This window comes from Plectropomus leopardus, chromosome 16 (genome assembly GCF_008729295.1).
Source record: "Plectropomus leopardus isolate mb chromosome 16, YSFRI_Pleo_2.0, whole genome shotgun sequence".
Taxonomy (NCBI): domain Eukaryota; kingdom Metazoa; phylum Chordata; class Actinopteri; order Perciformes; family Serranidae; genus Plectropomus; species Plectropomus leopardus.
Window position 1 is genome coordinate 11,597,053 of NC_056478.1, and position 24,678 is coordinate 11,621,730.

The following is a 24,678-nucleotide window of genomic DNA, read 5'->3' on the forward strand; positions in this document are numbered from 1 at the left end:
TTTTTTCAGGTTTTAAAGGGTTAAATAGCTTGTTAAGGGTGTCTGCACACAGTACAAGAAAACTAATGTCGATCCAGGTTTCAGAGGGTTAAAAATACTTCTAATAATCCATTTTACACATGTACATTCATTGCTGTACTTCATTTTACAAGCTCAATCTTTTCAAGACCCTAATTTCAGCCTGTAAATATTTTAAAAAGCAGGTAGTCAATTTAGCCATGCCACTAATTTGGCAACACACGCACTAATGTCATTTATGTAACACATTATGCCCCAAATTACAAAGTGCTTTCTCACATTTAAATTCATGTTATAACCCAGCATGTTTGCATGAAGTATGTTTAGAAACTGATATATCCAGCACTCAAGCTGCAGGGTCAAACGCTTTAAGACACTTCCTGACTGATTGTTTGATTAGTCCTGTGACTCTGGCTGATGTGGTCATTTGTCTCGCCCAGGTGACTAGCTGACTTTGAGTGTGTGTGTATGTGGGAGAGTACTTTGGCACTGGCTGTGACACGAGTCACAGCTGAGTGTGGCAAGCACATTTGACACCGTTCGGCTGTGCAGGAAACAGAACAGCCCTGTTTGTTCCCAATCAGTGCTGCGCTCTCATGACAGAAAACAAGAGGGGAGTGAGGCCACCAGCTGCAGGGAAAACACACCACTTCACGATTTCTTTCACACCCACGATCACCTAAACATAGATATGAGGAGCAGTGAAGTGCAAAGCCACAAACTAAAAATGTGCATCTCTGCTTTACAGATACAGCGAGGTTGTACCGTAGACTGTAAATACACAAAATAAAAAATTCAAATGCAACACTTGTTTTTGCTCCCATATTTCACAGGTTCTAGTTAAAGACCTGAGACCTTTTAATGCACACAATGGATATACTTCTTCTAAATTCTGGTTGCATGTTGTTTTTTAAATTGTTGTTAGTGAGCACTTCTCCTTTTCCAAAATGATCCATCCACCTGACAGGTGTGGCACATCACAGGCTGGTTAAACTGCATGATCACTACACAGGTGTGCCTTGGGATGGTCACAATAAAAGACAAGGCCTCTAAAATGTTCAGTTTGTTCACACAACACAATGGCACAGATGTGTCAAATTTTGAGGGAGCGTGCCATTGGCATGCAGACTGAAAATAGAGCTGCTGACCGCGAACTGAATGCTCATTTCATCAAAATAAGCCATCTTATTTTCGTTAATTTGGCAGTACATCAAACTGGCCTTCTTGTTCAATATAACATTTTATACAGCCAGTATCTAAAATACAAGAGTTCATTTGAATGGAGTGAGGAGTGTGTTAATCTGCTCTAACCTACTACTTACTACCTTCAGTACCTGAGTTAATCCCAAAGTCGAGGGGTCCACACACGGCACTTCTTCCTGTTAAATAAACGAGCTCTTTTTATTCTGTTTTTGTACTCCTGTACCTTATTTACATCCAGAGAAGAAAAAAATCAAATGTGAACCAAATCATTTTTACAGTGCATTAGAAAATGGTTGGTGGTCCACTCTGCACTCTATAACAGCTTGTGGGCCATACATTAGGTATCACTTCTTCAGGACTGAATCAGCAGCTCTGTCCTGATCTTTACTGGATTTACAGAAGTTTACACACAGTAGCCTGAGCATCATTGCACAAGATAAGACATTTGCCAAGGAATTATTAAGTCATCACCCTGAAAGCCTTTCTCTTCTAATGTTAAGGTGAAAACATGCTGTTTTTATTTGGAACATTTAGCTTTATTCTCATTCTTTTAGTATTATATCATATAGTCCAAGTAACCATTCAGCGAGACTGCCAATTTTGGAATTTAATTTGGAGTGAGATAGTGAAATTAGGGTCATCCTGAAAAGAATCACATTGAAAATTTCAGCAAACCTCAGAGGGAAGATATATTATGAGAGTTTAAAAATTAGGAAATTTTGTGTGTTACTTTGAGGTGATTTAAAAATAAATGCATTTTTAAAAAGCCTTCTTTGAGATAACTTCAAATTTGTCATGGTCGCTGTCAAGGTTGCTCTGATGAGGACAGCATTGAAACTTCGGCAAACCTGTCAAAGGATTTTTTATCTTTTATCCTTTCAATTATCAAAAAAAAGTGTTAACCAAAAAACATATAATTGCACATGGTTATATTGTGAGTGATCCTTGACACGATTAAGTTGAAAATTTCAGCAAACCTCTGAAGAAAAACATTTATTAAATTCATGAGAGTTTATAGATGATTACCCTATATTTGAGCTGACTTTTGCTGTACAGTAATGTGAGTGAAAATACTTTAAAAGAAATAAACCGTAAGCATGAATGTATGCACACCAAAATCCAGCAGCTTTGTTTCTGATGTTTTGCTGTGCTGCTTTGTCTTGTCTGTGTGAGCACTGTTAGTCTCCTCTTTTCCACGTCGTCAGTTATAAATTAGTTTTACATTGCATGAGAAAATGAACGTGTTACATGAGAGCGTGTGAAAAGTGTCAACTGCATCACTCTGATGGTCAGTGCATGAGCGTTGGTAGCCCTCCATCAAACATGTTCAAGACTGCTTTTAGGGCTCTCATTTTAAAAAAGGGGTCAGATGGAAACCTTAAAAAGAATCTTAAGCTGGATGCAAATTCATGAATCCCAGGATGGTGAAGGAATGGCTCGCTTACTCTGCCTCTGATGGGCTTACCCTGACATTTAGTCTAACCCTAACCAATCTCACTTCACTTCACTTGCCTAACCCTAAACAACACAACCAACAAAGGCAACAAGTAGTAGCCACTCACAGGAAATAGGGCGGGTCATTCCTTTGCTATCCTAGGAAATGCAAATTTGCATGCCAGACACATTAACATTAGCTAATTAACTAGCTACAGCTGAAAAAATCTATCAGCAACAATTGTCTTTACAAATTAAAGGTCACCATTCTACTAAAATCAAGAAGCCATGTTTTTAAACTTTACTTGAAATCTCTCGTAATAAGACTGCCCTCCATTAGCACACAGAATTGCATCTCTGATGTGCTACAATGGAAAGTTGAACAGCTACAGCAGTGTGAGATGCTTGGAAAAATGTCACTTCCTCTGAACACTGGATTAAACTGATCTCACCTTTTTTTTTGTTTTTAAAACAGATTCCCTGCAGTGAGACAAAACTCGGCCCAAGTGGTTTCTCAAGATACAGAGTCATTACTGAGAATAGAGAAAGAGAAAAGCTTTGAGACCTCAGGGGAGCAGCAGACGCCGCTGCAGCTAATAAATCGCAAAAAAACATTCTACTGGACTGAAGCTGTTATTCACCGTGGGATTTTTGCCCACTGAGTGCAATAAAAATGTTATAATTCTTCTGTGGTGCACATTAATAAATGAAAGACTTGTTCTTGTCGGGGAGTAGCTCTCTATGTTTATTTCTATTATTTATACTTTACATAAATAAACCTCTAGCAACAGAGCAGTAATGCTACAGTAATCATGTACAGCATACTGTCCTGCACAGTTTTCCTGAATCAGCAGTGTCGGCTTTTTCTGCCTATGCACACACACAGTTAAGGGTCACTGCAATGTCAGGGCGTTGCGATTCATCATCCTTAGTGAAACTCAGAGAGCTTTCATTAGCCTATGACTGTTGAGTGTGATAAGGCAGTAAAATTCGAGCTTGTGAGAGCTGAAATGGATGAATAATGGATGGGAAAGAGAGGGACCAGGCACTAATGTAACGACACAAGCGTTAACATGACATGATGGGTCAGAGGGTGGAGAGATATGGGCTAATGGCAGTGCTGTGATGTAGTGTTACTTTGAGATTTGCCAGGAAACGGTATGTTGCTTTTCCACAGAAGATGACAAACACAAAGACATAAATCTGGGCAGTAGAGATGTCTGCCCTCTCTTCAATATAATGAATAGCACTCAGCTTGTGGTGCTCAAAGTTGGGGTTTTTTGTCTGAAAACATGATTACTCTGGATAATCTACAGACCTTGTTGTGAGCAGTTTCATGTAGGAACTATTTTCTTTTTAGCGATGTGGAAAGTAAGAATGTGGAGCTTGCATCCAGCCACAGACATGATACTAACCTTCATCTTTATCATTAAAAAAATATATTTCCTAACAGTTCCTCATCAAACTTGACATGCACTGTTATTGTAGTGAAGAAGTGAAGAATTTAAAACGGCTGTCATTGGACACTACACTACAAATATTACAAAAAGTATAATCACTGAACATGATCCCGGGTTCCTGCAGGATCATCGAATATCAACATTCTTGTCCGGCCACAGGGTTTAACCACACTATACGGACAAAAGTACTGGGCCACACCTCTTAATTACTGAATTCAGGTGTTTCACTCAGTCCCATTGCCACAGGTGTATAAAATCTGGAATAATGGGCTTAAATTCCCACAGACACACTACAAAATCTTGAAAGCCTTCCCAGAAGAGTGTAAGCTGTTACAGCTGCAAAGGGGGGATCAACTCTGTATTAATGCCTATGGATTTAGAATAATATGCCATAAAAGCTGTTATGACACCTGTAGGTATAATGTGTAGGTAGCCCAATACTTTTGTCCGTATAATGTACCTCTCGACATGTAGAGTTTTATTTGCTCGGGTTTTAAAATATCCTTCACCAAATGCCGTACAGAGGAAACCGAATTTAGTTTTTGGTGCTTTGAGAATCAAGGACCTTGTTACTAACAGATTTAATTTCTTTGGCAGAAAATATTTTCAATGAAAACTGGACAAAGAAAACCAAAACTATCAGCATGTACAAAAACCAATAGAAGGAGGTGAGGAAATGATTTTCTATTAAGGACAGATCAAAAGACTGCGTGCAGCATAAGAATTATGCTTCTGCAGAGACACACACAGAAATTGGCTGCATTTTTCAAATTGCACTTGTGAAGCGTTTTTTTTTTTTTTTTAGCTTTTGAGTAAAAAAATCTACCCAAAATGAGACAACTACAAGATGTTAAAAGTGAACACTTAAGCAGTGTTCATATCTCTTCTATCTCATTATAATTCCAAAACACAAAAAAGGAGAGGATTTAAAGATACAATTCAGAAACGCTGCATCCACTGCGCCTCTAAAAACATAATTTAGCCAAATCACGCCATCAGAAATGTTTGGCTCAGTCAGCCTCTTTGTTTCCCAGCCAAAGTAGCTTTATTAATTCACTGTCTTGGCAAACTAACCGTGGCCATGGGAAACGATAAGACAGGATAATGTGAAGACCACAGTGGCGCTCTCTGAGCTGAGCCAAACAGCCAGGAGAGACTGAACCGTCTGAGCTTTTTGACATCACTCACTTTTTTAATTACTCCCTTTGAGAGCACATCCCTCCTTGATTCTCTGCTGACTAGCTTTTGATCAGCAGGAGCCTACAAATGTGTGTGTGTGTGTGTGTGTGTGTGTGTGTGTGTGTTTGTATACATAATTAAGCAAAAAATGAGTGGGGGTCACCTGTATTGAAGGCGTTTATCAATATATCATCACAAGAGAGAGATTGCCTTCAAGGCTGCTGCGCTCTCGAGGTTACGTCTGATGGATTATAAGCAGGGCTGTTCAGTCGGACTCTTGTTAAGTAAAAACACTGAGACCACAAGATCTGTGTTAAATACATGCTGAAGAAACTGGCACACAATTAGCCTAATGGCATTAGGAAAAGATTAAAGTGCTCTTAAAAGCCTCCTATAGGCAAATTTCCCAGTTAAATTCATGAGCCAAGAATTAATCGGGTTCATTTAGCAGTTTTTCTGAGGTCCAGAACTGTTTGTTTCTGTAAAGTGTAAATGCACACAGACTGATTCAGTGGAAAGGTCAGTGACAGAAGGAGTCATGTTGTGCCTGAAAACAAACACACCATTGGCTGAAAAGACAATTTGGGGGGACAGTGGGCAGTTTGCCCTAAATTGACTTTTGGCTTTTCTGAGGCCGAAGCCTTAGAGGCAGACGTGGAGGACGGAGGTGGGGAGGTTTCCTGGCTCAGTCCTTGAATGTTTTCTTAAAATACCCAAATCTTTTAAGTTTTTAAAATACCTTCAAGTTTGTGCCATTCAGGTAATATCTGCCCGAAGTGCCAAAAACTGCAGTTCTCTGAATGGCCATTTGAAGCTGGCTCCAAAAGCGAGTCAGTCCCATTGTATTAAGGCTTAAAGTTATTCATATTTCAGAGCGCGTTGCTTTGAGTGACAGGCTATCTATCGACAGCCGCCTTGGCTTCTCAGTTAGCTCCACCCCTCCTTCACAGCGCCAGCCTCTCACCTAAATATGGTCACTTGTAGCACCAAAAAACCAAGATGGTTACCATCCAGTGGGTGACATCACAGTAGCTATGTCCACTATTTTATAGTCTATGATCCTACTAAGCTATTTCTTGAAAAAATCTATAGAAAAGTGAGTAAGTAAGAGTAACCTCTGTCTGTGTGTAAGTGTGTATGTTAGTGTGTCCTCCACATATCTTTGAACTGTTCATCCAAATTACTTCTTGACGAGTGTATTGCCTCGCACCCATGGGAGTGCCTTTTTGTATTTGGTGTAATTTGGATGGGTTACATGTTCAATATTTATGAACTTTGAATAAACAAGCGCACAGGCTGTCTGACTCTCTCCAGAGGAGAAGGCAGCATTTCGACGCTCTGTAGACTGTGAGCAAAGCGGCAGGCCTCGGCGAGTTGGCACTAGACGAAGAAAGACAGACCGGTGATGTTACATTGATGCAAACTCAAACATTTCAAGCATCAGCAAACACTTTTGTTCCTGGACCCATGGAGGCACAGAGTGGCTGATATCTTTCTCCTGCCTGTGTGCACACAGCAGCACGGGGGAGGGACAGAGAAACGCTGTGCACAAACTTGCAAAAACAATGTCTAAATTTAAGTTGCTAAGTCTAGCGAGAAAATCGCCAAGCGTGTGTACATGTGTGTACAATGGCCTGTGTGTGCACCTGCATGTGTGTGTATGCGCTTCACTCTTTATTAGAAATATCCACTATTGAAATCTATGCTCTTCTTTATACCTGTGGTGATGAGGACAGCCAAGCATGTCTTTACCTACATCCATTGTGTAACTATGCCATAGTCTACTAATAACACATTACAGCAAGCAAAATATCTCTGCAAATTAATCTGCTCTAGGTTATAACTTATATCAAAGCAAGCAGCTAGTCTGATATAACTGAATAGTTCTGTTGGCCTCACATTGAAGACCACATGTCCTTAGAGCTGCCGTTAGAGTAGTTAATATTATTATGGATTTAATGTGGCAGATTTGTCAACTAAATATTCAATCTGAGAACTCCACTCAGGCATCATATAACACCAATAGGTTTTAAAATTAGTTATGCATGCTCTTTAATGTAAAGTCCTACATGACCTAAGTCAATTCTTTTTACCAATGGCCAAAAGCAACAGTTACAATCACGTTCACTGGCCGACTAATGTGCTGCAGAGGGAAAGAATACATTACAAAAATTAGAAGATGTGGACCAGCACACATACATCAACTATTGTGTGCTTTTAAGAAGTATTCTGTCTTTACAAAAGAGGAGCTTTACTGTATGTTTATGGTAATATACAAGAAGAGGGTTTGGATTTCAGAGCAGGCTGTTTTCCTTCATCCACAGCTCCACATTCATTAAATCTACTCCTGATATGAGATAATTACCAACAGTCAATCTGATAGATGATGATCTCAGGACAAAAAGCATAATCACCATCTTTGAATATTATCTCAGCATCTTAAAGCCAAATAACCGCCATCTGTTACCAGCCCTTCTTAATCGAAAACAGTCTCATTTACATTCAGTAGGAGGTGAACATTATTCAATAACAAATCCTTGTCAGCTTGGGTCAATTTTAATATGGTCAAAGCATATACTGTAAATGTCACTGAATGCCACCACAATGAAAACAGTTCCTGAAGTCACATATTGAAATAGCTTTGACGTCATCTAGATCCCATTTAAAGCTCCTTCTTCACAAACAATTCAAACATGACTGAAAGTCTAATATATAAATATTTAATCAGCAAGCCACTGCATCTCTAATGTCAAACCCAGAGGATGGAAAACATTAATATATAATGTCAAAATAATATATTCTTTTCAGAATAATGGTGAATATGCATGAAATATTTGAACTGCTCCAAAGTATGTCTTTTATACTGCAGCCCACTTCATCAATGTGAAGAAATAATTCTCGTAGAAAGTCATTAAAGTTTTCTCACAATGACCAGGCACAGGCATATGTCGTTAAAACAGGAATGTCTGCATGTTGCAGTATGCTTTTTTTTTTTTTGTTCTTCATCATGAGTCTTTTACCATATTAGAAACTACACTGATGCTCTGCTATAAGGAATAATGCAAAATATTGGATGTCAGTGTAATTAAAGTGGCTCCACTGGAGCTTGAGTCTGTGCCAAAATCCAATGTACAGACTTGCTCATGAATGAAAATCCCTTTCTCTACTGGCTAATAATCTCAGTACTACACCGCTGTATACAGTGTATTGTGAGAAAGTTGTAAAAATAAAAAAAAAGTTTTGGATCCTTGTTTATTAAAAAAAATGTCATATATACCATTAACTGTTACTTTACAGGTAAACTAATATGGAAGCAGGAAAAAGATATAAACTAACAATCCCTTTTCTGTTTCCAGTTGCATGTGTCCTTTGTTCACAACATGTTTTCATATACTTACAGATAATTCTTCTGACAATATAGATTACAGTTATATCATTATACCATATACAATAAAATGTTTTACCATCATACTGTACAGTCTTAGAAATAAAAGTACAAAATGGGTTCTTCCTGAGGGGCCTAAGAGTCAAAAAGTTAATTTCGGACACTGGCTCTAGGTGTAAGTGTATGTTGAGTCCAAGGTTTGACTCTTTGAAAGTGTTCCAGGTGGAACTTTTGTAAATGGTACAACAGGGAACCAAAATATGTTCTCCTATGGGGACACACCATAGAACCCTATATAGTTCTGGTTAGAACTTTTACTTCTAAGAGTGTATGAGAAATAATTTCTTGCATATCACATATGCAGTGAGCTTAGAGACTGCTTTGGTATTAGGAGGCACTTTTAGTTGAAAAGGGTTCAGCTATAGCGGAGGCCAAAATTAGCATCGGCGGACAAATCGGTTTCCCCGGGATTTAAAGACCTTTCAGCTCTGGCACATTAGAGGAAAAAAATAATCATCCACAAGTCCAATGTGCCAGCGAGATTTCCCAGGAGGAGATGTTTTTCATCAACCATGACAAGTTTGGTTGATGGTGAGATCCACTAATCCATGAAGGAGGGGTCATGGAGTCAGTGGATGTCTTTTATTAGAAGACTGCTCACTCAGCGCTGACATTTTTAAAGCATTTTTATGTGACTGTTTTGCAATTGAATGAACTGAATGACTCATTTAATTTAGTCTGCCTTTATGTTTTACCTAAACTCAGATTCTGAATTTATTTCCAGCATAGAGGGACTAACAAAAAGGCCAACAATGTGCAGGCCCCTAGTTTTACATGAAGTGACAGTTATCACTTATTCTTGTTAGAAAGTCAATACCACAGGCAAAATTACAGAGATTTCTCTTCTTTTTTTGCCCATACTGAATCCAATCCAATGTTTATTAATATCTTACTTATATATTTCGTATTCACCATAAATGCAAAGTTCATATTTTGACTTCAATAAGACTACATCATAATACATCAATTTAAATATCTTTGACACATGAGTAGCATCGCTTTAAGAAACTCCAAGTTTCATTTGTGTTGGGATCTGCAGTACTTTGTTTTGTTCCAATTATTTGTCCAGTGTTTTCACCTCCCTTCTTGTTGAACGTTTGTCCCCAGTTTGTTTCCCCTGTCTGTGTGTGTCTTAGGCGTGGCTGAGCTGCAATCTGCTCTCCAGCTGAACTCCTCACACCTGCAGCTCCTCACACACCTGATGATCATCTACCCTGATTGCGATCTACCTGATTTAAGCCTGGCTCTACTCTCCAGTCTTTGCCAGTTTGTTTTGAACCCTTTAGCAGTAACACCTCAGCCTTCACCCTCAACAGTATTTTTGTGAAGGCTCTAGGAGTTTTTGCCTTGTTTTTGGAAACCTGTGCCCTGTTTTACTATCACAAACTGAGCACTAAACCATTTAAACTACCATCTGTCTCTAATGTCTCCATTGTGGGTCCTAACAACAACTGCTAGATTATAACAAATTGACAGTTTTCTATAATATTTCATGTAGTGGCCTACAGCATTTTGTATCATATTTAAGGAGGAAAATGTTAGCATAGATCAGCTGTGGCAGGAAGCATTGGAATAGGGGTGGGGAAAAAAATCCATTTACAGAAGAACTGAAAAGTTTTAAGCAATTCAGAATTGATTCAAAAATCCTAAACATCGATTATAGATTATATTTACTAAATATAGACTATTCTTAACCCTCTAAAATGTTTTCATTAAGAACAGTCTTAATAATTTTGAGACCGTTTGTCGGATCGTCTTACTGTTTTCGCCGGTGAAAGCTGCCGGCTGTGCCGTTCAGAGGGATGGCTCTGATGCATCGTAGCTCTTTTAGAAGCCTCAGTATCCAGTCTGGGAATTCGGGTTTTTTTACGGGACCTTGTTCAATAAATACATAATGATAGATCCGATATTGGGTGTCTTCCGTCCATATTTAATCCACATTTTGATGATAAATGTACATTAGCATCGATGCTAAACGCCATATTGGTTTCCCAGAGTTCCATGGAGAGGTAAGAGATTTGTTTCGGTCTTTTCGACCAATCAGAAGACGAGCCACCGCTTTGTATCCGCCTACATACGCCATACGTCATCTGAAGCAAACTGCACTGTGATTGGTCTAATCCTACTGTATCTATCGCTCTGTGTTATTGGTAGCGCCTCGCGCATTAGAATAAACTCTGGTAGCCTATAATAATAATAATAATAATAATAATAATGAGACAAGGGTAAACCAGGAGACAGTGTAACAGGCAGCTGGGCTTCATATGGATGTAAACTGTGTTCACTGCAGGCAGAGCAGGCAGGAGAATCAGGCCCCTCTCTAAAGTGTCAGGAGCGTGATGAGGTCCTCTGCAGCATCACAGATAGGAGCTGTTTTGCAGAATGGCACAGATAATGGGATACACAAACAACTGCAAAAAAACGATGGGACTTTTATTGGAAAAGTGTGTCCATTTTTCGAACTATAATGTTTATTTTTTAACTTTCTAATTCCCAAAATTTGGGAGAAAGGTTTTCTACAGCAAAAAATCTTGTATGTAATAAAACCTCCATAATTTCAGACACACTTTGCTTTCATAACATAATATGCCGCTGGCAAAACAGACTGGAGTAGATGCTGAAATTACACCTCCTATATTTTGAATCTGGAATCTATTTTGAATCGGAAATCGTTTTGAATCAAGAAATTGATTCTGAATCAAATCATGACCCCAATAGTCAAAATCGAATCGAATCGTGAGATACTGAAAGATTGACACCCCTACTTGGAATAAATAAGTCCTTAAAAATTAAATGTCAAAACTGGCTGCACTGTTTGTATCTGCCCTTTAGAATGACATATGGTATAGAAATGTTTTCCGATATCAAGACAAGGTCATTTTTCCATGCATTACAAAACCATTACAAATAACTGTTGAAAAAAGTTTGGTTTTACAGACGTGACAATGCTGTGGTTAAGGTTTGATTGGATTTAGGTACAAAAACATTAAGTACTTAGTTAAAGAAGTATTTCACTGCTGAAAATAAAATCAAATCAGGCTGTATGCAGTTGTAAGATGCCAATAATCTTGAACTTGGTGTTACATGATTAGAGAACACAGTTATACTAAAAAAAAGCACTGTGGCATTCATTTTTGCTTAAGATGTAGAAGACCAACAATTAGAAGAATGCACTGTGCCACACCAGACCAATAAATGCTCCCGCTGGCAGGTGATGAAATGTGAATTTGTGCGTTAGAAACAATGACAGCTCTCAAGAAATAATCTTGTACTACCAGTAAAGCTACTAAACCCCAAATTACTCCTGATTGCTGTTCCATTAGTGTGTGATTGGTTAAACTGAGTAGCAGGTGGCACCCTGCCTTGGCCACTAGTGTGTGAATATGTGTGTGAATGTGACTCGTCGTGTGAAAGCGCTTTGAGTGGTTGCACAACTAGAAAAGCATTCTACAAGTGCGGGTCTATTTGACAGCTTAATTTCCCACTTACTACCCACATTGTTATGATACAAAGCTGGTTGACTATCAGCAAAGCATCCCTTTAAGGTGACAATTTATGTTAAAATACCTACTTTGTAAAGTTAGGGGACCTTTGCTGTCATGGTGACTGTACCCTACTATAGTAGACTGGACTATACTAAACATGTGGTAAAGGAACAATTATGGTTTAAAAATACAGCATTGACTGGAAGTTGGAAATGGGGAGTGAACAGTGGCCTCTTGAATTGTGTTGAAGCGTAATGCCTTGTTTGGTAGGATATAATATTCAAAACCTTGGTAAGAGAAATATGGACATTTGTTGATATAATAAAGCCTTCAGGGGCCACAGAATAAATGTGCATAAACAATCTTAGTCTCCATCAGTTCAACTGGCTGAAAAAATCCTCAGGTTAAAGCACTGATGCACATTAATTCTAAAACAAACAATGTAAATAGAATACAATATTTATAACACCTAGAAACACAATGTGGAATACTTTTATAAATGTTGTCAGTCATCACCGCTGTCTGATTTTGAATTATTAATATGATGTTGATGCTTCCACCCACCTTGACCAAATCCTCCAGCTCAGAGGAGTTGACGCAGGCGTGCATGGCCAAGAAGTCCAGTTTTTCTGCGAGAATGGCCAGCTTCTGGGAGCTCTCGTGAGGCTGCTCCAGCGCTTTAAACACCGTCGCCCCTATAATGAGGTAAAGCACCACCAAGAAGAAGATGGCCGACACAGTTTTCCACCTCATGACGGTAGTCCGGGTGTCGCACTCTTCCTCTGGAACATTGAGCACCACCGGTTTGACCGAGAATGACAGGCGAGGTTTGGAGTTGTGGGCAGCAGACTTTGGGTCAAGAAGGTCAGGTGCGGCCACTGTGAGGATAAAATTGATTAGTGTGGATCCATTAGATATGGACAGAACTAGGCTACAACATGGACCATGTGTTTCATACAATTATTTTCATCATTGATTATTTTGGTGGTTAATTTCTTGATCGATCAGTTAAACAAAATATATAACAATAATTCTCAGAGCTCAAGATGAGTCTTCAATCTATCATTTCTGTCAAACCAAACTTAAAAATATTCAGTTTGCAATGACAAGAAAAGCAATTAATCCTCACATTGTAGAAGCAGGAACCAGAGAGCGTTTGACCTTTCTGCCTAAAAATATCTTAAATGATGAATCAATTATCAAAATTGTGTTCTTTTTTCTGTCACTTGACTTATTGATTAATCCACTAATTGCTTCAGCTCTACATAAGAGAATGAGTCATTCAAATAATTAGCAATCTGGAGAATTTTAAATGTATTATTAAAGGCAACTGCAATATCTTTAGTACTTTCTTTAAGTCATGGATATTAAACTCATACAGTGTTCCCAGATAGATCTAAAAGCTTACAAATAAAGGTGCTAACTAGAACCATATAGGGTTCTTTAGGGTGTCCCCACAGTAGAACACTTTTGGTTTGTGGTAGAATCTTTCAACCTAGAACCCAACATAAGGGTTATACCTAGAACCATCCTTGAAAGGTTTGACCCATAACCCTTTCTGAAAGATTCTACAGAGAACCCTTCAGGTGCAGTGGTTCCAACTACAGTCCTCTCTGGGGTTTCTACCAAAACTGTTCCCCCCTTTTGTGCTTGCTAACAAAATTCCACCCAGAGGCTTCTACCAAGAATTATTTAATTTTTCAAGGACTTTATCTACAACCCACCCACAGGGCTCTACAAAGATTTTTTTTTTATATTCTAAAAGTTTCATCAAGAACCCACACAGGGGTTCTACTGAAAACTCTTTTAAATTCATTGAGAACCAGGGTTCCAAAAAATTTTCACAGCTTAATTTGGAAACATTTACTGAACTCTTCCATAATATTTCTCCCCATTTCCATGGCTTTATATAGTAAGCAGATTAAAATGGGTAGGCCTATGAAAAAACCCGAGCATTTACCGATAAGCACACTGCAGGCACTTACTATCTGTTCTCGCATGGTAGACATTCCCGCCGCCAACTAGCTGCGTACGCCAATAGATCACACTGGCACATACGGATACTTTGCAAAACATCAAAGTCTTTGGGTGGATAGTAAAATGAAGATCCAATCAACAGTCACATTGCACAGCACTAGATTTTAAACATAATTGTAATGCTGAACATGTTTTGAGCATTTTATTAATAGAATTTAAAAAATCGACAAAATAATAGATATACCTTTCCAAACCATTTTCAGGCCTGGAAAACCATTTTTCTATTCTACTCCGTTATACAGTGTTCAGTTAATCATAGATTTAGTTTAGGAGGTTAACCTGAGGTCAAGGGAACCAGGTCCTGCCACCCTGGGCTTTTTGAAGGCTCCTACAGGACCATGGTTGATGTGGTCCTGTCGAATTTGTGAAATCACTACTACAACCTTTATTATTTCAATTTTGACAATATCTCTGCCCATTAACCAATTAACTCAGTGTCCATCCAATACAGGTACCCAATTAACTATTGTATAATATCATATCATCTATGGCAAGTAAAATTATTTGAATTAAGGGGATTCTAGATAAAGATACATTAAGCCCTCAGCCCTTCAGGGAGAACTGTATTTGAATCCTTATTTATAAGAGTGTAACATTTGAACACTACTGCAAAATATTCTTTTTTAATAACTTTTATTATCCCCACCTGTTTAAAAGACAAATTAGCTGCAGGTTTTCAGTGCACTGCAGAATCTGACACATGGGAACTTAATACTCCCTCCTGTGATTTTACCATAAAGCCAATTTCCTCCTATAGTAATTCCTCCAATAAGGAACCAGTGGAGCAGCACCTTTCTCTATTATAATGACCTGCAGCAGCTATACAGAGCATGGTCTGCAACACAGTTCACCACCTTTAACTATCCAACAGAAACATTTATGGCATATGGACACGCATTTCCATATCTTAGATTTCTCATTTGAGTTGAATCTAAAGAGGGCATTTTGATTTCCACCTGGATTTAACTCTTTAAGGCTTCCTAACTATGGAGTATTCAAACATTAAGTCAGTGCATTCATTGCAATAAAATAAACAAAACTCAAATACATTAATCAGTGCAATTCACAATAAAATCAAAACTCAAAACACACACACACAACACACACACACACACCACATATATATATATATATATATATATATATATATATATATATATATATATATATATATATATTGTGAAAACAGGTTATGTCTGCATACAGAAATGGTAATTTAAACGATGTTTTTTCTTTGCTTCTGGGTCCCGCAATACCAATGAATATCACGACCAAATGGAAGCTCATTAAAAATTAAACACTCTTTGTCACAATCCTGTTTCCCAAACAGCTTGCTACACTAGATTTTATTACATAACCACCCCATGGGGTCGTAATAGCCAGTATTTTACAGTAAATAACTTATGGAGAGGATAACTCACTCAATGGTGAGCTTATCAAATCAACCCATAAAAAAATGTTTTTTAAACTAAATGTGATATTATATAACCGCACAAGCATTTTCTTCATTTCTGTTGTTTTAAATTGCTTTTCACATGCAAAATATATTTGTAGTAAAAGCGCAATAAAGGTAGCCTATGATAAAGATTAAATATGATTAATGTAATAGAGGCAGAAAAATTCTAGAACTTCACTAGAAACTCACTATTTAACAATACAGAAACATATTTTTTTCTTTGTTTCCCCTTTTTTAAACCAAATTATTACTCTGTGGAGGTGTACAGTTAATACAAGTCATGCAGATTATTTTTAAGCTCTTAATTAATAAAATGCTGAATTTCCACCAGTTGTTAACGCACTTACTTCTCTACCATCTCTTCTCTCTATGTTTCCTCATCGACGGATCTTTTTCCTCCAAGAAAGCACAAATAATGATCTCCTGTTAGTGTCGCTTTTTGCCTCCGGTGCTCGCACCAAGAGACGTGGCCGCTCTCCACATGGCTTCTCCAGCGAGCTGCGCTCCCCTCCAATTTACAATCTCCCGAGAAAATACATCCAGGACATCGCGTTCCCACCAGAAGACGCGCTAAAACCGAGTGTAAAAGAAACAAGTGGAAAAAAAACGCTTCTGTGAAATCCAGGTGTTTGGACACATTGTTGCCCAGTGAGGCGTCTTGATGGGAGGACGCAGAGGTTTGGATGTGTCTGTCAGAGGAGGGATTCACCGGTGTGGCATGCTGGATGCGCTGCCCTTCGCTGCGCTCTCACTGCTGCTGTGGACACTGTGCGCTCCTGCTGTAAAAAATACAGGGGAGCTGCGCACTGTCCAACACTTCAGAGGCTTCCCGTGCTGCAAATTTTCACACGACAATGGATGAACATATTATCTAAGGTGCTCCACACAGCTGAGATTGTGCAAAAAGCGCTAAAGCTCATCATGAGGATGCCTCACATTTGTACAGTATACATTATGAAAGACCACTCTGGCTCTTTCTAGCATCATCCAAGAAGCTGTCCACCTTGCCCTGGTGGCTTCTGAGGAGAAAGTTTAGATTTAGAGTACCTGGCTAAAGAGCACACTGGCAGATGCTGCTAAATAGAGTGACTGTTCTCTTTCTGCTTTGGGCAAAAACTAAAAAAGAAAGAAAGAAAGAAAAAGAAAAGCACAACAAAAGTGTAGCATGTGCTATTTGCATGCAGTTTTACTCAAGAAAACCATGAAACACCTGGAAGTCATCAAAAACGTCCTGTGTTGCCAGCCATTTCTGCAAACCACAAATGCCTTATATTTGCACATTTCATACATATAACATTTCCAAAGTGACATAGTGTATCAGCTGACTTGGTGGTGGAGGGGATGGTTGATGGTGTGACACCAAGGTGAGACGCCTAACAACCTACAGACTGTTGTTTGAGACCAGCACACAATAGTCAAAGTCATGGCTGTTTTTACACCAATTATGGGTGTTTTTTGCTGCAACCAGTCACTGTCTTTCTACTGGGGATAGTACCACAAAAAGTAGGGTTTTTTTCCTGAGACAGTGCTGCATTTCCTGGTGGGATTGCATCCCCAAAACTGGATATTTTAAGCCACAACATAATATTTTCCAGATATTACCCAAGTGGTTTTTATACCTAAACCTAACCACACGTTAACCACAGCATTGTTTAAATGATGCAGCGACACCTGCCAAGCTGCAGACAACTGTACAAGACCAACAAAACAAGGTGTGAGTCATTGCTTTTTCCCAGCTGCATTTTTGGTACCAAACTTTGAGTTTTTGTATCAAACAGTCGCTTCCCAGCTGTGTCTGCATAACTTAATAATAACATCCACACAATGCTAAATTATAACATTGGTAGACATTTGAAATGTTGTCAGTCCAATTTTCTCAGCTTCTTTCTTCAATCACACATTAACCCCAGCATTGCTGAAAGTTTGTCAAAATGTGAGGCAAGCTGCAGACGACTGTACAAGACCAACGAACAACAAAATAGATTTAGTCACCAAACATGGGTGTTTTGTAGCTGTGACTATCCCAGCTGGCCATTAATATTGTTAGACATTGAATAAATTTAAGGTAGTGATAGCGGGTGACCAAAATTCAACGTCAGGAAATCATCTATTGCCAATGTCATCTAGACGTAGCATAATGACATTTAGTTGTAAGGTATGGCGAACAAAACAGACCATCCATTTGACTTTCTTCACAACCAAAAGTTAAGGTCCAGTGTAAGAGTCCAACATCTTTCTGATGTCGTATTGGCATCTGATTCCAGATTGTGAAGATTGTGCCCCAAAAACTGGGTATTTTAAGCCAAACATGATCTTTTCCTAACCATAACCAATACGTTTTAAATGTAACCACACCTTAAACACAGCATTGTTGAAACAATACATTTTAATGAATCTGTGGTGTGCAGAAACATACAATTCCAACCTTTTTTTCTGGGGAATGCGTGAAGGGTAAAGAGAGAGCTCTTTCCTTGCTTTGACCAATAATCTCCATCACAAGCATCGACTCATATCCAGGCAGCAATTTATCGGTAAGTGGAAGCAGACTTCAAGTTGACATGGCTACATGCCCTGAAGGGCAATTGTTAGTGCACTAATTAAATTAATCTGAATTTAGTGAGGCAGTCTATATGATTTATGTAACTTATTACTCACCATGACATGCAGGTGTGACAAAACCAAGACTGACAAGGATTTACAGTAATTTGATTGTCAGTTGCAGTTCAGCTCGTCCCGAGAGTGTGTGTTTGTGTAAAACAAAGTATGTGTGTGTGCAGAAATGTCCAACGTAGATGAGCTATTACTGCTGCTGAAGCTGTAAAAAATCTTTGTCTGAGTGCACAATGGAAGATAATGGCGAGAATAACCCATAATCCCCACTTCTGCTGACATTTCAGTCTTCCAGTGGCTGAGTTAACCGAGGAAAGAATCCCTCTGCTGCAAAAGAAAAAAGTAATACATTGCAGTATGTAGTATGACAGTAATAAAACTATAAAGCAATGCCCAACATGTTTGTGCTTGACCCTTTTAAAGGCTTTCAGGGGATTGTATCCAGAAAGCACTTTTTCCAACATAAATCATCATTCATGATTGTTTGCTACTTTGTCCTTTCCTATTTCCTCTCATTCTTTTCCTTTCCTGCCCATCTCTTCCTCTCTTCTCCTGCAAATGACTTTGAATCAGCGAAACATCCAATCTGCACTCACATGCTGAGAAAGGCAGATTCATTTTGACAGAAAGTCTTACACACGGAGAAGACTTGTTTCCTTCGATCATCCTCAGCTGCTGTTGGCAAAAAAGGTGTGGAAGCAAACACCTGACCCCCACATGAAAGTCCAGAGTTTGTTGGATCCATCCACTGCCATTCCCACCCACCCTGTAGGGATCTTCATGCTCCTTTTGTTGTTCCTAGCAACGTTTCAAGTGACGCCATCCAGCAGTGTATTTTGCCAACGCAACAGGTTTCATCCAGTAACATTCTTAACTGACGCTGCCTGTTTGCGTATCATCCTGCTGTGGCATGATGTCATCTGACAGTGTATCAAAACACCTGTCGTTGTTTCTTAAGTAGCAATGATGTGTAGACGATGAAGAAACCTCTGCTGACACCGACATGGTTGCATAAGAATCAATTTATTACAACAAAGTTCAGCATCCACCAGGCACCATGTCCTGCCTGGGAGAAGATTCAGGACCAATGCGAAGCTCTATCTCCTACAGCTCAAGGAAATCTCTTATGTAGGTACAAACATCTACACATTCATCAGTAAACATTCCTCACCTACTGTGATCAATCACAAAAAAAAACCCCAAGGGGCCACAGTCCATGTCATTTAAGCCTGGTATAACTGCTCCCAAAGTTTTCTTCTGGTACAGATAAGCCACGCTCCAACTGATGTTTGACCAGCATTTATTTTCCTCTTTGCACAGCAAACACCATGAAAAACTGTGTAAAATAAACAATACAAACACAAGCATTTTGTCAGCACAAATAAATCCTCAACTTCAATAAACCATCTGTTCAAAATAAATTATAAAACATACCGTGTGCGCCTTCTGACCAAATTTAGGAGATGTTACAGTCCTTTAGTGTCCATTTTCTTGTTTTCACCGACCAGCGTCTGTTTCCTGGCAGCACGTTTCCCTTTTTTTTGATCATGTGACGCTGCATGCTGACTATCAAGCGCAATACACAATGTGACCAGTAGGAGGTAGTAACACGCCAAAGAACTTGTAGACATTTAAACAAGACATTTTCTCTGCAGTAACATGGAACTCTGTACAAAAGAAACATATTTTTCTGTGACAGCTACACCTGGTATCAATATTCTACTCATCTAGCTCCAAGATGTAATCATCACTAGACCTCTGACCTCAAGATAAGACCCATACAAACAAAGCATAATACACCTCACACCACAGATGGTTCTTTCTGGCCTTGTTCTCAGCTAACAATGCCTAGCAGCATATATCAACAGCCACAAAAGGTAGCTTTTGATGTTGGGATCTTACGCTGAAATCACTGCAAAAGCTGCAATATTTGACAACTTCAGTATCAAAACGGGTTGTTATATATAGAACTGGATGGTCCCTGGGGCTGTGGTGGTTGAGTCCAACAAATCCTGGACTTTCACCCAGGAGCCCAGTGTTCGCTTCCCAAAAGAATAACCATGATGTATTTTTCTAAACTTAAACAGCCATTTTTGTTGCCTAATCCTAACCATGAGCTTTTGTTGATGTCCCAGTGTTATTTGTGGAACATCAGCAGCAGACGCAGGACAGTACCCCGAACATAAAATATTAACATGTAGATGCAAAAGTCCAACTGACAAAGTCATGATATGTGACAGCTCATATCTTGAAATGGTTTGAGTCAATCAAACCGCAAGGAGCGTAGCGTAGAAGTTGTTATATCATAATCATTAAATAAAACCTTATGCTAAAACCTTGATATTACTGTTTTATTATTAAAATTAATTATTATTATTAATTATTATTATTACTATTATTATTATTAATTATTAAAATATCAGTTTCTTTGTCTTACTTTATTTTTCTTGTTTCCAATTTTTTTGAGTCATTTTACAGACACAAGTTAATACAAGAAGCTCTGGTGTCTAATACATCATCAGATCTGATCTTGTGTTTCTGATTCCCATTTTAGCTTCTGTCACAACCAGTTATGTCACTGTGAAGTCAAGAAGTCAAGTGGATACTATTCATTTTGTCCAATACAGAACTAAAGACTTCTTATTGACTGCTGGATTTGCTTATGTTGCTATGGTTACAGCTGTTCTGTAATTGCTATGAATGCTGAAGCTGCATATTTTTAGCTCTATATATGGTATATGTACTCTTGGCAGTCCTGCAAAGCTTTTGGTTTCTGTTTGTAAATAACTTAAGATTGATAAAAAGACAATTCTATTTTAATATGTCATGATGGATTCTCTGGCAGCAGCATCTAATAAGCATGATATTAAACAGGGAACTCTGCTGGTGTTTATTCACTTTATTTGGGGTTATTTTACCTATATAATCAGCTCACTGTGTATGACCTTTAACAGGGCAGTGTGTTATTGGTGCAGTGAGCCACAGTGCCTGCAGCCAGATGGAGAGTGAGAGAAAAATGGAAATGTCTCTGAGCAGCAGATAACAACACTACCAAGAAGCTGAGAATTTCACACTATAGTCAACAAGCGTTATATGTCCTATTAATCCCCTGAGGATGAATTTTCTGTCCACTTAATGTCTTCGAACAGGTCAGAGGTCAGGTCAGCAAGGATTCAGGAGTATTAGTCATTAGCACTCAAGGTGACATTTAATAGTGATGGTGCTGCTGCTGATGGAATATACTTTTATTTATTTAAAAGGGACCATGTACAGTTTAAAACATAAATGATACCATTTGGTGCAACATACTAGATCTTTGCTTAAAGCTTATTTTCATCTCTAGTCCCTCGGCAGGTCAGAACAAAGACGCAGCACAAATAACATAAAAATATACAAGAAAAGGAGAGAAAGAAAAGAAAAAAAACCACACAAGTCAAACAATACACACAATAGTAAAATATATAATATGATACAAAGAAGACGTGACAGGTAATGCAACGTAAAACTACACAAAAAGCACATCCTACATAAAACACACTATGAAAAGCCACACACAACAGTGCATCACAAGTGAATGTGTCAATTTTTTTAAAAAGTTATTAAATCCAGAGTTCAAGGTCGGTGAGTACAGAGCTGTGTAGCTTTTAACTGTCTTTTCAGGCTGGTTTTGAAAGTCCTGATAGAGCTGCAGCTCCTCACATCATCAGGCAGTGTTCCACTGATTTATAACTTTTACATAAAATGCTGGTTGCTCAAATGCAGTGCAGCGAAATGGTATGTTACATACAGAGGATAATCTTGAGCATCTAAAAGATCTTACTAAGCAAGTATACACAAAGTCACATGGTGGGGGAGGGGCCATACCGTTTTACCGAATTTGATAAAATGGGCTTTATATGGCTTCATACCATTTATGCTTTAAACATTTGTTTACCAGCAGATCTACAACAGTTCTGCAATGTTTACGCTGTTGGAATATGACAGTGAGTATATCTTTCTAACTTAGCTTTAGGGCTATTTTTTATAAAAAAAGATTTTTGCTGTAGTCTGCTTCAGTAAGAAACTATTTTCTTTTTTGTCACTCTTGGCATCAAGTATTTTTTAAACATCTATAATGATGCTAGAAATACATGAATATGAAAAGCAGGTTGTTGGGTTTTTTGTCTCAACCTGATATAGTTTTGGTACTGAAACTTGTGTTTACTTTAAACACAGTAATTTATTTTGAAAGACACTATGCATGTAGAGAGTGCAAACTGACATGTCCAAAACTCAAGCTAGAGCAACTTGATCTCATCTCTACTCATCATATTTTGACACTTGGGCAGAAGCTTTTTTCATTGTATCATGATGCAGGGGGTTCATTACTTTACACTTACATTACAACACGACTACTTGGTTAGGGTTTGGAAATATTGTGGTTGGCATTAATCATGTCAGTCAAGTTACTTAACGTAGACTTTATATTTCACGTGGGACACAAACATCCGTCTCCTGGGTCAACGTACTGTACTTTTTGGACCGAACCATCTATGATGATTTTCTTACTCTTTGCACTATGCCCCTTGCTCTGACTGTCTGTTGCTGATGTGGATTACATTGGAGTTAGTTGCAAGCCCAGTACATCTCAAACAGACGCTAGAGAGTACATTGACGTCTGTATCTGACACTAAGGACCACTGCCCAAGCAGTGCCCTTTTCTGACGCTCTGGTAGTGAGACCAGGCTGGCTAGAGGGGTACCCAGAGCATCATAGTTTGAAGCATACGGCCAATGATCGCACTGCTGTATCTGATGAGTTGGGAGCTCGAACATATTGGTCCTTTACAGCAATTTCTATTTCTTCTTCTTCTTCTAATTATGTCATAGCTTTGGTGGAAAGTCAGACAACGCAGTTGTATTTCTCATCAAGGACAAAGGTGAAAAACTTCATTCAAAAGCCTCTACCTACATTAAAGAAGCTCTCGCAGCCCGATTCATGCAATGACACAAGACTTATCTCTAAATTGCCTGCCAGCTCATGTTTATTTGCTATCTGTTATGATCTGAATTTCCATTTACTTTGAAAGCATTTCATCTATTAAAATATTGTTATTCTTCAAAACTAAATTAGAGTTACTAAACATGAGTGCTCTGAGGACATGAGGTATAAAGCCTGATTAAGGCTGTTTCCGAACCTTGTTACCAGACCAACTGTTACATTGATACATCGTCAACTTTTGTAATCTTACTCAGGAGGAGGTTTGGGGTATGTTTTAAGAGTTTCAATGTGGAATTTTTGGACAGTAAGCAATTTAATGAATGCACCCCTCTTTTTGTCATCTCATTAATAATCTCCTTGTGAGATATAACCTCATGCTTCAGCATCTCTTGTCCTAATTTGCAGATTGTTTCTCTCGAACAAGACAGCACCTGTCGCAGGAACATGTGGCTTTTGTTACATGACAGTAATCTTATTATCGGTGACTTTGTTGCGTTAATGGACTCGATTACCATAGTAATCTCGTCTGATGTCACAGCAAAATGCCAAACACTGGTAAAGTAAGCCATTTTACAGTTCCCCTGTGACCTGTTTGACAAAAGGTGCTTACAAAGTGCTTTCCTACAGAAATCTAACATTAATTATAAATCAGATTATGTGCTTTGTGATTTTAAGTTAATCCATGAACACATTAAAACTAACTCCAATTTAAAGGTTTTACATCATCTATTTGTGGTTAATTTGAGGGAGCTGTGCTCAGTGATGTGGATATTTTGTGAATATTCAAAATTTCTCCAAAATATTTATATTGCATCTAATGAACAGATAGTTGGAGATCAGTTTCAGTTCCCTGCTTGTTTATTCATATAGAGTAATACAAACATACTGCAGTATTCCTGGTCAGACTGTGGCAGCAATAGCTGGAAAAAACTCAGTACAGATGACCTGCAACATCAGCAAATATAAATGCTGAAAGTTGAATGTATTTTATATGACTGAACATGTATATTTCATACTCTTGCCTGCAAGCTTGCATTGTAATGACTCAGGTATCACAAACAAATCGCACCTCAACACCAAATCCTGCTGAATGAACCTGAATCATTTCTACTGAGGCTGCAGTTTCTTCCTGCAGTAAATTATCAGCAGTATTTCAGCAGCAGGAGCCTTTATGTTTGCTTTGATATTGATCTATCATCTCTAATCAAATTCACATATATGAAAGTGGTGCACAACTCCACACACGTTTTGACTTTTTGTTGTTAAAAACCACAAAAAAAAAACATATTTAAAGAAAGCTTAATATGACACTCTGGTGCGTTGCCAAAATTTCAAAGCATAATTAGTTAAAAACTGTCCAGTTGGACCATA

General features: G+C 38.4%; 1 protein-coding gene across 1 annotated transcript in view; it reads right to left on the reverse strand.

Moving 5' to 3' along the window:
* LOC121955690 (potassium channel subfamily K member 2-like) overlaps nucleotides 1-22,624 on the reverse strand; it is a 43,610-nt gene extending 20,986 nt beyond the window's left edge. The window contains exons 1-2 of the mRNA XM_042503744.1: nucleotides 22,585-22,624; nucleotides 12,789-13,102 (exon numbers count right to left, since the gene is read on the reverse strand). Of these exons, the coding sequence (XP_042359678.1) occupies nucleotides 12,789-13,102; nucleotides 22,585-22,624 (354 nt within the window). The remainder of the gene's footprint in view (nucleotides 1-12,788; nucleotides 13,103-22,584) is intronic.
* Nucleotides 22,625-24,678: the final 2,054 nt, after the last annotated feature.